At 36.2% G+C, this 16,285-nt stretch overlaps 1 protein-coding gene across 1 annotated transcript in view; it reads left to right on the forward strand.

Moving 5' to 3' along the window:
- Cdh12 (cadherin 12) overlaps window positions 1-16,285 on the forward strand; it is a 193,891-nt gene that overhangs the window by 109,118 nt on the left and 68,488 nt on the right. Inside the window, exon 3 of the mRNA XM_045133000.1 lies at window positions 7,286-7,473. Coding sequence (XP_044988935.1) covers window positions 7,286-7,473 — 188 coding nt within the window. The remainder of the gene's footprint in view (window positions 1-7,285; window positions 7,474-16,285) is intronic.

Below are 16,285 nucleotides of genomic sequence, written 5' to 3' on the forward strand. Positions count from 1 at the left end.
ACACATGTAAAAATTAAGTAACTTAACTAAAATATTATAGTTGTTGATGCTAAATAAATGATAATTCCTAAAATCTTTTTCTACATAGATTCATCCTAAACATTAGCAGCAGATGTATTGTGTGGTCATTAGTTCAGTCTTTTTGAATCAAATCCAGCTTGAACCTGACTTTGTTATGAGAAACAATTTCCCTTATGGACTATAATTCTATTATTCCATGTGAATAAATGATTATAGTTTCAGGTTGCTGAAAAACTAAAATTTGCATTACATTCTTCAAACCCAGAAGTGTTTATCATTAATTACTGAAGCATACAAATTTCAAGATATGGAAAATACAGTTAAACTTTAATTTTCAAGGCTCCCTGGACAGCTCTTTCTTTCATCTTCATACCTTTTTCAGAATTGTCTGTCAGCTGTTACTATTGGTTTGGGAAAATATATTACTATTATATAAAATATATCTAGAGGGGTAGTCTGTGCAAAATATTATTTGAACACCAAATAGTAAAGATATATAATGCTTATGGAGTTTTATATACCATTCTAAAAGTGTCTTTTGAAAAAAATGTCTCTAAGGGGGACATTATTCAGTCAATTTTATTGATCACAAAAGAGCAATTACGTATTTTGGTAATGTCAAATAGCTATTAGCTAAAGGATGCTCTAAAGTTAATTTTATTCACACCGTTGTGATGTCTGATGTTCTTCAGTTACATAAGACTGTTAGTCAGTATATTTTCATAGGAATCAAAATATTGATAAAGAAATATTTTATTTAAGTGCAGTTAGGTAGTAGGTCTCAGAGAAATGAAGAGTTATCTTTTATACATTACCAAATTCAATCACATAATCACAAGTCTGGTAGCTATATTTATTTTTTGCATTTTTATATGCAAAATATTTCAATAGTATACCTTCTATCTTGGTAAATAAACATATTTTGTCATATTTAAACATAATTTGACAATTTCATATATGTATGCATGTATTTTGCATTGTGTATGTAATGTAGTTTTATCATACACATCATCTAAAACTATTTTCTCACACATACTTCCTATTTTATTCCTCTTTCACTTTCATGTATTTTGTATGTGCATGTGTGTACATGTATTGTGTGTGTGTGTTAGAGAGAGTGAGAAAGAGAGTGAGAGAGAGCACTGATAAGCCAATGGGTTTAGTTAAACTTGCTTACATGAGCATGGGTATGGCTTCTTAACCAAATCATGCAGCTGCACTACTGATGAAAATATTAAAATATTTCTTCTTCCAGAAACATAACTGCCAACAGCTCCTCAGAGAACCCCCCCCACTCCATTCCTTACCCCACCATCAGTGGCCACGCATTTTCCAGCTCAATCTTTGCTGGTTTTCTGGGTGACAGTGAGTCAATAGCCAATGGGTGGGCACTACCATCCCTCCTGCTTAAACCTTAACCTCAGCATCCCACAGGTAGGCAGGTGGTGAAGGCCATTGATAGTCCACTTTAGTGAAGGTAGAAATTCATGATAGGACAGATTTCCATGAGCTGTAAACTGGTAAAATAACTTGAACTGTGTTTTTTGACAACTTGTTGGAGGTCAAGTCTCTTTAAAGCAAAGAATCTAGTTCCCATGTAACCCGGGCTGGCTTAAACTCACTGTGCAGCCAAGGATGGCATTGAAGTTTTGATTGTTTTGTCACTAACTCCTTACTTTGATTATAGCACTTTGGTTGCAGGCATGCACCACCATTCCTGATTTACTGTGTGCTGGGGATCAAACCGATACTATGTTTATGCTAGGTAAACACTCAACAGTTTGAAATGATCAGTTTGCTTCGTTTGTGTATATGTATGTTCATGTGTATGACTGTGGGCACATGCACGTTTGTCAGAGTAAATCTGTCTCAGTTTGCACATTCCATCTCATTTGACAAAGGGTCTCTCATTGTCATCATTTTCCAAGTTAGGTGGCCTAAGAGCCCTCAAGTGAATTACCTGTCTCCATCTCCTACTTCTCCATGTGCACACTGGGATTGTTTACTCTTGCTATAGCATCACTTCATGTGGATTTGAACTCAGGTAGTTGCATTTGGAAGGCAAGCACATTATCCACTGAGCCATACTCTCAGCCCAGAACAATTTCTTTTTAAGCTTTCTATTGTTCTACTATTTTTATGTTATTAGTGCATTTATTTATTTATGTATATATTTACTTATTTTTACTATTGAGCTTCATAAGGAATAGTCCTTGACAAGCAATAGTCCTTATTTCTTCCTCTCCTTGCCTTTATTTTAGCTGGCATCTCAGTGTCTAATCTTTCTTGCACTGGGCAATTTCACAGTCCTCAGCTCAAGAGGGCCTTCCTACCTCAACCTCTATAGTAGATGGATACAAGTGCTGGACTTTCAGCATACCAGGTTTCTGGTTTCAAAATGTCCAATTTTGGCCATATTAGTCATTTTCCATATATAGATAAACTTTATGTACAGTTCAACTCTGGCTACATATTATTTATGACTTTAGATTTTTTATTATGAAGTTTAAGTCATTTTTTCAGAACTATGTTTTTTTTTTTTTTTTTAATTTGATTTATTAGTTTTCTTTTCAGCAAATACAGGCTGTTTGGTACCATTGTTTAGGTTAATCCATGATCTGCCCCTTCCCAATGGACCCTCCTTGTTGATGTAAATGGGTCATACATTGTGGAGTTAGACCACAGTTATTGGTATGATAAATGTCTCTGCATATCATGACCCAACATGTGACTCTGACATTCTTTCCGCCCTCTCTTCCGCAAAATTTCCCTGAGCCATGTTGGGTTCATTTTTGATCTGCTTCACTGCTGAGGTGTTGGGGGCCTCTGAGGCTCTGGCTCTCTGATTTGGTAGGAGTTCATTTTTCTCTGTGTTGGTCCCTTCCCCTTTGTGCTGGTATCTGGTTCATCAGGAAAACTTCACCCTTGCTTGTTTCACCAATTTTCTTTACTTTCAGTCGGGCCCCTTTTGAGGTATGTTGGGGCAGCTCTCTCCTTAAGATCTGCATCTATCTGAAAATAGAAGCATATTCTCCAATGGAGAGTAAGTTAGCACTCATAAAATTGAGATAACACTTACTTTTTTGATAGAGAGTTTAATAAGTGCAGGCCCTCTTCTAAGCCAGGATTGATGGTAGCTTGATATTGGAGAGTGGGCTTGTGTTTCCATATGGCTCTGTCTTGTTTCCCAGCTCCAGCTATGGGTCTCGTACCACTGAGGGGATCAGTTAGCCAAATCAAGAGCAGTTGGTTCCCCACCATGGCTGTGTGCCACTATTGCACTTGTGTGGACATTTCAAGAGGTTATTTGTTGCTAATTAGGTTAGACCATGAGTTGCTTGGACAGTTATTGGTCATTTCCCCCACTCGCCCATGTAGCACCTTCTGGTACTAGACATGCTGACTGTCTGGGGACTGACTCTCTCCTGTCTTCCAGCCATGCCATTCGATTTTACCTGTCAGTTGCTTATGGAGTCTTCAGCAATAGGGTCTTACCACTGACCTTTGGTGTGGGTCATCAAGTACTCTGACCAAAGCCTGTCATTGTTTTAGGAAACCTTGTAGGTTTCTCTGATCAGAAGCTCATTGTGGATGCTTGTAGTGGGGGTTACAGGTCAGTGCCCACTAAGAACATGAGGAAAAACATAACTAATATACAAGAGTTAGAGAGGAGAGAGAGGGGGGAGGGGAAGAGGGAGGGAGGGAAGATGTTGAAGATTTAGGTTAGTCTTGATCCTACCCTCTCCAGTGTCTTGTGGTTCAGGTGTTTCCTGTAAGGGTCTAGTGAAGGTTCAACCATTTGGTTTGCCTTTTAGGAAGTAGAACTATGTTTAATGGATTGCTATTCTTTTTACTGGATCTTCATATTTCCAAGTGTTATGATACTACTTTATAATTCATCAACACAGTCATGGCTTATAATTCTTATTTCCATGTGAATGATGACATCATTTTATATTTTTGTGTGTTTCATACAAACATGTTTGTTTTCTTAGAATTAATGAAGAGTACATTTTAGATCACTGTCTTATGCAGAATTTTAATTTTTCACCCATATACAGAGAATAAGATTAATAAAATAAATCAAGGAATATTTCATTCAAATAACGCAGTGACTGAGAAAATGCCCATTATAGCTAACAGCTATTTTCATAACAGGAAATAAAAGAGAACACACTCTACAAGAAATCACAGAATTTCATCTCCATAATTTCACTTGCTGCTCTTTCTGCACTTTTCTCTTTTAACAAGGGAAGTGGTGATTTTGTGAGGTTGCATATTTGATGAATATGCACACATAGATTTCACTGTCTTTGAGGACAACCTCTTGACACTGTTTTATTTCTTAATCTCTGCAGTACAGGTAGCACCATTACGATGTTTCATATGCATCAAAGTAGAATGCCTGGAAACGGTGGTAGTGTCGTTACACCGTCCATCAAAAATGCTCTGGCTTCGGCCCGGCTGCAGATTACTGCAGAGCTTTGACTAAATCGCAGTGACCTCAGCTTTATGTGGCTGATTCCAGCCATGAGAAAATGTCAAGTCACTGGGAATAAAACTGCAAGACTTTGACAATTTGACATGACTAGTGGGTAGTTTCTCTGACTTTCCCCATGCTTGGTAGATTACATTATCAAATACAGTATTTTATTGGAAAATACTTGTTTTAGTGAATGTACTCATATTTCAGTGAATGTACAGCTTACTGAAATGCATGTCTGAAGTAAAGCAGCAGAAACTGCATTTCTTCTGTACATCAATAGTTTATAGCCGTTCAGTGCACACTAATACAAGTGTGATCTATTGCTTTACTTCAATTACATTTTAATTCTGAGACATGCATATTCATGGCCTGTTATCAAGTCAGTCACTCTTAAATGTTGCTATGGTTTCAATCTATCACAAGTTCTGTAGTGCCATTAGCCAATGATTGAATTTGTCGACATACTTACGCTGACAACTTCAAAGAGCTTCTCTCCTAACTTATATTGGTAGAGTACTAGAAAGAACAGCTGTCTTTGCACTTATTGTTATTGGTCTCATAAAGTGATCTTTTATAAAGCATAAAATTCATATCTCAGCATACTGTCTTGAAAAAGAGGCCTTTTCATCTATAGCCTTAGTTATCTCGTGCCCTTTAAATTACCTTTCAAAGTGTAATTCTTCAGCTCTCATCTTGGAGGATCTAAATTCTTACTAAACTCCTCAAGTTCATCAGCCATAGTGCTTTAGCGAGGACTCAGACTGTCCTACACTCCTTGAAGACTTTGTCTTTAGCAATGGCTTGGACTGTCCTACTCACCTTGAGTGTTGCTTTTTTTCATTTTTGATTTTGGTTTTGAAAATGAGAATTATCCTACGAAACTAATTTATAAAATAAAGTTGCTTTCACTGGATGACTAGTGTTGGTATCAAGAGAAGGATCCCAATCCCTTTGACTTAGATCCCGTTTTCCTAAAGATGTTATTCAGGGAAGTCCTGTCTTTTCATCCCATTCATGCTCCCTCACTCTCACTCCTGAAATCTATCACGTGTTGCAGGTACCTGTCATTTTCATACATGCTCTTAGGCATGTCCTTGGTAAGTTTTTTTTTTTCTTTTTTTTAAATTTTAGTTTTTCGAGGTAAGGTCTCACTCTAGTCCAGGCTGACCTGGAATTCACTATGAAGTCTCAGGGGGGCCTCGAACTCACTAATGGCGATCCTCCAAACCTCTGCCTCCTGAGTGTTGAGATTAAAGGTATGTGCCACCACACCAAGCTTAAAGTTGTGTTTTATAGTAATATAAAGTAACTACTATTAAATGAATATTTAGCCATTTTGAAACCAAATATAGATTTAATTTGCTAATATCTATTATACATAAATAATGGCGACTAAACATATTTTCAAAGCAGACATGGTAGAAATTTTGAAGGAGATAGAGAAAAGAAGGTGGTAATATTTCTGCTACAAGTCATAATGGTCCTAAGAAGAGAGCGGCCCCAACATACCTCAAAAGGGGCCCAACTGAAACTAAGGACAACTGGCAAAATAAGCGAGGGTGCTGTTTTCCTGTGAACTGGATACCAGCACAAAGGGGAAGGAGACCAACGCAGAGAAAAATCAACTCCTACCAAATCAGAGAGCCAGAGCCTCAGAGGCCCCCAACACCTCAGCAGTGAAGCAGACCAAAAATGAACCCAACATGGCTCAGGGAAATTTTGCGGAAGAGGGGGCAGAAAGAATGTCAGAGTCACATGTTGGGTCATGATATGCAGAGACATTGATCGTACCAATATCTGGGGGCTAACTCCACAATGCACGACCCATTTTCATTAACAAGGAGGGTCTAATGGGAGGGGTAGATCACAGATGAGCCTAAATTATGGTACCAAACTGCCTGTATTTACTGAAAAGAAAACTAATAAATTAAAAAAAAAACTATCAAGCATTGTATCACTCTGTAAAAATAACTCTTAAACAACAGATAATAAGGAGAAAAGAAAGTATTTGGATTTTCACAATGTGTATTTTTTATTCATAAAATCTGGAAGCAAAGCTAATATTGTAATGTGACTTACTGAAGGAATTTAATAACTCCAGAAATGTGTTGAGCACCTTTGATTTCTAGTAAAGTAACTAGAAATTACAAACAAAACACTAACCACAGTAGATTCAATCATGGGGGAGTGCCATTAAGTATTTCTTAATACAAAGTGAAATTGAATGCTATTAGAAAAAATTAAGGATTGGATTTTTGTGTTCAGTTTTGTTTATCTTATTCACTTGCTGCTATTCATTTGTTTTCCTTAGTTTAATTTACACAGAATATAATTTCCCTATTAATATTGGCTTTGATATAATACACAAAATATCAATAAAATAACATAACATACTAAGCTTTAATACATGCCATATTTTATAAGTCCTCATAAGATTTACACCACTATTTCAATAGCCATAATTTGTGAGATATTACTATTTTTCTAGATAGGTATGTTGCTGACTTTGTTTATTAAGGATTCAATAGTAATGTGCATGCTCCACCTAGTGGTTCGAATAAAAATTTCATTTTTCTTTTAATCTAAGTATTGGGAACTCTTAACTGTATACTTGGTTGAAATACATGTTAAGTTTTCACTCAAGTTGTCAAGGTAACATGCATTAGAATAGTCTGTAAAAAAGTTTCTTTTTTAATCTGTACACTTGATTTTTAGGATAATCTTATTTGTTTTCTTTGTTAACTCTACTGATCATACACATTATACATATTTTATCAGGCATCTTCCATCTGAAAGTTCCTGAGTCTTCTCCTATTGGCTCGGCAATTGGAAGAATAAGAGCCGTGGATCCTGATTTTGGACAAAATGCAGAAATTGAATACAATATTGTCCCTGGAGATGGGGGGACCTTGTTTGAAATCACCACAGATGAGCACACCCAAGAAGGAATCATAAAACTGAAAAAGGTACACAGAAAAATTGTGAACGATTGCTTAATAACAGTTAACAGAAAAATGATGGAAAGGAATGATGTAAATTCTCATTTAAAAGTAATATCAGGCAATTTTAAACTAATTTCAATATACTTATTCAAGAGAGAGAGAGAGGGCTGGAAAGATGGCTTGGCAGTTAAGCGCTTGCCTGTGAAGCCTAAGGACCCTGGTTCGAGGCTCGATTCCCCAGGACCCACATTAGCCAGATGCACAAGAGGGCGGATGCATCTGGATTTCATTTGCAGTGGCTGGAGGCCCTGGCATGCCCATTCTCTCTCTCTCTCTGCCTCTTTCTCTGTCTGTCGCTCTCAAATAAATAAATAAAAATAAACAAAAAAAATTAAAAAAAAAAAAGGGAGAGAGAGAGAGTAAGTGAATGAATGGTTATGTCAGGGCCTCCTGCTACTGCAAACAAACTCCAGGCACATATGACTCTTTGTGCATCTGATTTACACGGGTGCTGGGAAATCAAACCCAGGCAGTGAGGCCTTGCAGAAAAGCACCTCTATCTGCTGAGCCATCTTTCCAACCCCTAGTTACAAAATATTCACTTGTGCGAATACTGTTCTGTTTGTCCACAGGTCTGTGGTTCTTATTGAACACTCAGGCACTGGTAGTTTCATTGTTCAATCTTTTAACACTCTTAACAAAAGTTTAATGTTAACATGAGATGCAGAAATAAACTCATATATCGCCATATTTTCAACAATGCATGGCTACTCAGAGGATGTAAACACCTCACTCACAGTGTGGGTACAGTTGAAGAATACCAGTCTGGGTGCAGAGCTATATTCAGCACTACAGTGGCAGAGATAGGAAGACATGGAGGAGATAAGGTGTTAGCCCATAAAGGAGAAGGTTGGTGGGAGGGAGACTGGGAAAAGGGAATGAGAGAGGAGATGAGAGATGAAATGGAGGGAAAGAGAGAGAGAGAAGGAATTAAAACGGAACAGAGAATAGAGGGAGAGAACAGTGTGGAAGAGCAAGACAAGGTCACTGGAATAGAGAAGGAAACCAATCTTTCCAGCATTTGTACTTGCATCTTTTATTGAATAGGAGTATGAGGGATGGTGATGAGATTCAAGATACACAGATTGTTTCCATAATAGGGAAATTTATTAGAACTGTGAATTAGAAAATAGACAAAGAAGATAAGCCTTATGCAATTTAGTGAAAAATATCTACTCTGATGACCCAAAGTGCATTTTATATCACATACATTTACTAATTCTGTTTAAAAGAACAAAAGAAATCTGAACTCAATCCCTTAATCAGCTTTTTTCCCCCTGTATTGCTGAAAATCTTTGAAATTAAACCACAACCATGATATGTGATCATGAAAACAATATTCAAAAGGAACAGTTTCCGTATAGTTTATTAATCTTATTTTAGTCGCACACAGATGCACATAAGTTTTGCTTAGTGTAGTTTGAATTAGGTGTTTCCCATAATCTCATGTGCTTTGAATTCTTGGTTCCCACCCAGGAGCTGGCGATGTGGTAGGGGAATCCTTGCTGGAGGAGGAGTGTTGTTGGGATAGGGCTTGCAAGGGGCACAGGGAGCCCCAAGTTTCTGGACTTTGGCTCCTACTCCTCCTGCTGTTTGCCGCATGCTGTGGCGAGGAGGTGAAATATAGTCTCAGCTCAACCATCTTTCGCCTGCCCTTGTGGGGATTTCTCTGAAAACTATTAGCCAAAATAAACAACTTCCCTCGCAACCGCTGCTTTTGGTCAGGTGCTTTGTGCCACATGGAAGAAGCTATAACACTTACTCTAGAAATTCATCTAACCAGAGATTAAAAAAAAAAAAAAAATCACCAGGAGGTCAAAATGGTAATGGAATTTTCTCAGGGAAGGGCCCTTCATTGAAATGTTTAATTAGGTAAAATCTAACATATGTTTACTTAATACCAAGATTTTAACTAGTAGAGAAACTGAGCCCAACACTTCACTATATCAAATTGTTCATAATAAAAACTGGCTGTAAGACTCTTAATAAAGTAAATTAGGTTCTTCTAGTTATCAAGGTTTTAACTACTAGAGAAACTGAGTCTTAAGATAAGGTTCATGTATAAGTGCTTAATTTCCAAACATGAGGTATCCATACCTAAAAGCATCGTGACTTTAAAGAAATTTATTTAACCTACATTTCACTTGAAAAGTACATTAAGCCAGGCGTGGTGGTGTGGTGTATGCCTTTAATCCCAAAACTGGGGAGGTACAGGTAGGAGGATCACCGTGAGTTTGAGGCCACTCTGAGACAGGTCAGCCTGGACGAGAGTGAGATCCTACCTCAGAAAACAAACAAACAAACAAACAAAGAAGTACATTAAGAGGGCTGGAGAGAGATCTTAGTGGTTAGGGCAATTCAATGCAGAGCCAAAGGACCTTTGTTTGATTCCCCAGGACCCATGTTAGCCAGATGCACAACGGGGCACATGCATCTGGAGTTCATTTGCAGTGGCTGGAGGCTCTGGTGTGCCCATTCTCTCTCTCTCACTCTCTCTCTCTCTCTTTTCCCCTCTGCCTTATTCTCTCTCTCTCAAATGTGTGTGTGTGTGTGTATGTGTGTGTGTGTTTTTAAGTACATAGAGGAGTACAAAATTCTAAGTTGGTTGCTTGACTATTTTTATCTTCTCACTTTTCACTAGGTATGGCCTGGGTTCAATTCCCCACTACCCATGTAAAAGTAGATGCACAAAGTGGCATGTATATCTGGAGCTTGCTTGTGGTGGCAGAAGGCCCTGGCAGCCCCTTTATTCTCTCTCTTTCCCTGTCCCTCCCTTTCTTCTTCTTTCTCTCTACCTCTCTCTTTTCTCAAATTAATAAAATATAAAGAGTCCAATTTTTATAATGTTTACTCTATTATCCACTGGGCATTCTTAGAGCATTGAGCTTAAAAGATAAAGAACTGGAACACATGGTAATCCCTGTGTTCTCTCACATTCCATTAAAACTGTTGGCAGTTATAAAATCAAACTTGAATGATACAAAACACTATTAGGAAATGATAAGAGTATGGAGGGCAGAGTGTAATAGAGAGGTGGTCAGAAAATATTTCACTGGGAGAAATTTGAACATCATGATTAAGAAAAGAGAAATGTATGGTATGGTGCCTGGATGTTGTGTGTTCCAGAACTCGACTGAGGAAAAGAGAATCTTTGTGAAGGGTAAACACTGGGCAAGGAAACTGACTGGACCCCAGGACAGTGGGAATGGGGACACTGGGCAGAGATGAGAGGCCTCGGAGGCCAAGGGAGAACCATCAAGGGGATTCCTAGCTGCCCATGCTGCAGTTTGATAATGATATGTGTGCTCATGGTGAACTTAGATCTGCATCATCTTCCCATGTCTAGAGGGAAGTTATTCTGGCTCATCTGAGGGAAATCATGACTAGGGTGTAAGAATAGAAATATCTTAGAGGAGAGACCAAAAAGAAATTCACAAAACCAAGCCAGAAGGGTAGAACAATGTTCAAAGCTACGAAAATTGTGAGAAATATTGATATTTTGGCTGTGTTTTAAAGGAATGCTTATATATATATGTCTGTGTGTGTGTATATATATATTTACACACATTATATACATATATATGTATACATATATAGATATACATGTATCTATATGTATGTGTGTATATATATTTACATGTATATAATCATTCCTTTTATATATATATATATAAATTATGTATATACATACATATGTATACATATGTAGAGATATAGATATGAAACATACATGAATTATGATCATCTGGCACATTTATCCAAACCTGAAACATAATTTAGATTTTGTAACAAAGTTTAAAAATTATCCATACCTATTCATGTGCATTATGTTTGTTTTGTTATGTCATATCATGTATATCTTGATTAACATTAGTGGCGGATGGCTTTTTAACTTAAATATATAGGAAATATCCAGTATTTTTGAAGATTCAAAACAGATTTAAATAACCGTAGATTTTTAGTAGAATAATCTTGTTCTAAGTATAGTCTTATAAAACTATTCAACCATATATTGAATAATTCCGAAGATTTCATTTTGACCTTAGAGTTAGGAATCATTGAGTCAAAATTATATCAAAATAAATGTGCCTTTGGACATGAACGTTAGCTTCCATTATGATCTGAAATTGTTTTGAAAGTTTCCCCTCCAATGTTTCAGCATAGAATTGGAATGTAAGGGTTTGATGCAAAACCAAATTTATAGAGAAATCACATCTTAACTACACTGCATGCATTTAGAATATCCAAAAATATATACTCAAAAATAAATATACAGTACTTTTAAAAAGATGAGTTATTTTAAATTTTTGGCTAACACTTCTGAGATGCTGATGGAGAATGAAGTATGGTGTTTTCTGACTTCACATTTTTGTAAAACTCACTTCAAGCATTAAAGTGGGTAATTTTCTGAAGCACTTATATAGTCGTTTTTCAAATATTTGACTTGCTGCCCATTCCCTACATTCCCTACTTGGCTCTCCTCTATGCACCACGGACGTAGGTGGATGAAAATGATGTTCTGATTTGGCATTTTTATTTATTTCATTTTTAAACTCAACTTTAATCCATTTTATGAGGACCAAGAAGTTATGTCACTTCACTGTGACACTTTAAATTCAAAGTAACAAAATGAAACTTTATGAATCTTTCCAAGGCTCAGTATATTTAAAAAGTTGAAACAAAATAAAAAAGACACATAATCTCCTTGAAATCGTGTACTTCCTCAGAAAAGTACAGAAAAAGAAACAGTTCTCACGTGCTGCTAGCTCAGTAGCAATATGACCATTCTCCCAAACAGATCAAAACTTCCTATGATTCCAATTTCACCTAAAAATTAAGAGTTGTGCTACACTCACAATGAGAAAATAAATTGTTTGAAATTGAGTACATTTTATTCAGCATAAAGCTAAATGACATATGTTTCAGCCAATCATCATTCCCAGTGTGAGAAATTAAAATAACAGTAGACTTATTAGGTATGAAAAAATATAGAAATTTACATAAGTATCTCAATGATTGAAAATAAAAATATATTTATTAAGATATTTTATTTTTTCATGATGAATTAAACAGTATGTATAATTACCATGACAAAGTATTTAGATTATATAAATGTCTAAGTTAATATCTAATGTAATTTTCCAAACAGTTCTGCACCACCTCTGTAAAAAAGTATATATTACAAGAAGTGTTGTATCTGTTTTCAAATAAAAAAAATATTGAACTGTGACTTAGTATCAAATAAGTAAAACACTTTCAGGAAAGAAAAAGTTCTTATCTTCCCGCATTTAACTGTCCTTATGTCATTGAAAATTTACATGACCATAGGTCACATTAAATTCCAAGTGGAATGATGTTTGACACTGTAGATAACGCTCTATGGCTCTTTGAAAAACTGAGGTTTCAAGTTGTCCCATTGTGTATTTAGAAGACTTATTTGTTCATTGATAAGTTAAAGGCAATATTACATTCATTCTCTTTTTCAATATTAAAAGTAGGAAGCGTATAGTTTAGTAATATAGCACCATCATGTGGTTAATTTTTGAGCAACTCAGCTGAGAAATGAAAACATACACATGCATGCATCTACATTGCCACTGCTTATTGTAAGCCACTCGGACATACCCAATTTTAAAGAAAAATGAGTGATACTTTTTCATGAATATCTGGTTACCTTTTTGTGTACTAAAAACATCTTACCTGACTCCCAAACCTAAACAACCAAACATTCTCGAATCTTGATTAAGCCAAAATTGAAACAACCTTTGAAGACTGATCTGTGTTACCTTGTCAGTTTGTCTTTCTTCACATTCATTAACTTTCAAGCTCAGAATATCCGGCACTGGATTTCTTCTCGGACTCCAATAAAAATGTCCCTACTCGTATATACTCTTTTCCAGGTCTTAAAGCCATGAAACTCAGAACTTTCTTACGTGCTTCCATATCTACTGCCCTGCCCTTACGAAGCAGGACATGAAGCTTGACCATGACACTTTCTGAGTCAGGGTTACAACATCTCCATACGTTGGCTGAAACCCATCGCTGGTTATTCTTCCAGCCTTTTCACTAGCCTTCCACTTGCCCTTTAGTTCCTGACTGATGGACAAAGGTATGAGTGTTCAATTTAATTCCCATGCTCTTTACAACTCGAGTAAGATAAAAGGAAAAATCACATTCCAATTTCTTTGTTTTATAAAATCACCCTCCTCCATACACACAAATTTTCTTTTTCTGTATACAAAGTTCCTTGCTTTCTATATGTAACATCCTGTCACCAAAAAATTTTGTTAATCATTTTCTTTTGTTTAACAATTATGATGTCTCTTTCTTTTTCTCACCTAAACCTTTCTCATGTCTCTGGAGCCAAGCTGAGAATTTCTTAATTGATTCACAAAATGTAAGCTTGCCTGTCAGGACATCTATAATATTTGTGAAAGCCATCTTTAAAAACAGATTTCATTCTTCCCACTATACTTTAAATCCCTAGAAGTACATAGATGATAGATGGAAGGCCATATGATAGATAGATAGATAGATAGATAGATAGATAGATAGATAGATAGATAGTTTAGTTTTATCCCAGTCATTAATGAAAATCATTGAAATGCATATGATACTAAAAATTTTTGTAGCCTAAAGAAAATATTACATTCGTTAACTATTTTCACTTCTGCTGCATTGATTTTCTTTTCACTTACATGCATTCTAAAGCTTAACATATTTGCAAAGCATTTAGAAATAATGTCTATTGATCTCACAAATGAGAAATACGCAGCTCACAGAAGAAAAACTATTTTAAACTCTTACAGTTATCTTTAAAGTGCAACTAAAAATTTCTGAAGCCAGGCATGGTTGTGCATGCCTTAATTCAAGCACTTGGGAGGCAGAGGGAGGAGGATCGCTGTAAGTTCAAGGCCACCCTGAGACTACATAGTGAATTCCAGGTCAGCCTGAATTAGAATGAGACCCTACCTCGAAAACCCCAAAAAAATAAAATAAAATTTTCTGAGCCAGGTGTGGTGATGCATGCCTTTGATCCCAGCACTTGAAAGGCAGAGGTAGGAAGAGCTCTATGAGTTCAAGGCCACCCTGAGACTACATAGTGAATTCCAGGTCAGCCTGGGCTACAGCAAGACCCTACTTTGAAAAAACAAAAACAAAAAAAATTAAGCATTGATTTCTACAACTATGAATATATGTTAGTATGTGATAATTCCTATCCCAAGAAGGTGGTGATTTATATTGTATGTGAAGGCGATATATATATTTTATAAACACATATAAATTTGATGAAATGATATGTAAATTTTAGGAAAACAATATTACTGTGATTTCTTGCATCAATATATTGGATACATTTTACTTAGTTATTTGATTTGCTCTAAAATTCAATGTCAGTAATGTAGGCATTGATATCTCATGGGCTAAAGGGGCTTCCTTGCAAAGCCTGAAAGCTCAGGTTCAATTCACCAGCATCCTTGTAAAGCCAGATGCAAAGTGACACATGCATCTATGGTGCCAAGCAGACTCTGCCAACGGAAGGTAAAGCCAAGAGAAGCTGAAGCTCACAGGCCAGCAATGTCGATCTCTGCAGGAAAGAGATCCTGTCCCAAACAAGGTGGGACAAAGAAATCTCGGGGTTCTACTCTCACCTCCACACTTGCACCACGCCATCCATGCTTGCATGCACATATGAACACATAATCAAATAAAACACACAGAAAAAATGATGCTTACAATTTTAGGTTAGTTACTTTAGCCATCAATATGTTTGCAAATAAGAGTGAAATGTAGTAATAAATTTCCACATAATATTGAATGGATTTCTATTACTTTTGTTTGACTACTTCAGTGTAAGTTGCATAAAATAGGTGTCTTTGATTTTACAACTTAAAACTAAGATTTATCTTGAAAATGTTCAATTTTCATTTTTTATTTAGTTTCTTATAGGGACATTCTTACTCAATATAGTGACATTTATTTGTCATTTTTTTATGTTTTTGGTGAAATGTTATATTGAGACTTTTCTGCAAAGATGAGATCTACACAGTGTCCCATGTCTCCCACCCAGACAAGAATGGCCTTTAATGGTCATAAAAGTTAGCCTTATAAAACTTGATTTCCCTTCAAAACAAAACTCATTCTGAACATCTTATCTTTATTGTTCATACTGGTACAGTAAAACACTTTACAAGAGTTTATTCCTAGTATATTTCTATCTTGCCTCAGTCTGATATAAATCTGTTTTGCAGAGGCTCTCTAATGAGGACCTAGTCCATTTCAAATAATCTCACACCCTTCCATTACTGATAATGTGTCTTTCTGTTGACTATTAAGAGTTACTAGATATTTGATAGCCGAATATTATTACTAAAGGATGCAATTTTTTTTCCTCAGGAAGATACTTTATTGTGTTAGTTTTAAACACACATGTTCACAATAAAACCTGGAAGGCAAGAGCAATAGAAAAAGTGGGCATAAATGCAGGAATGACTGTATATGATAAGGTTTTCAGTAAGAATCACAATATAGATTGGCTCTGTGATCAGCTCTGAGGCTTGGGTCTGTTTTCCAAGGCCACTCTTACCACAGAATGTACTTCTGTGGTTTAGTGGTAGAGATACCTATTTGTCATTATTTCTTCTTTGCTGTGAAAAGCCTTAGATCCTTCAAGTGTCCTTCAGGACTTGGCCACGTTGTTAACACATGCTCTGACAAGGTCACTTATGCAAGGACAGTAAGAAGCCAGTTGTAATATTTAATTTTTTAAAGCTTA

The sequence above is a fragment of the Jaculus jaculus genome, chromosome 13 (assembly GCF_020740685.1).
Source record: "Jaculus jaculus isolate mJacJac1 chromosome 13, mJacJac1.mat.Y.cur, whole genome shotgun sequence".
Taxonomy (NCBI): Eukaryota; Metazoa; Chordata; class Mammalia; order Rodentia; family Dipodidae; genus Jaculus; species Jaculus jaculus.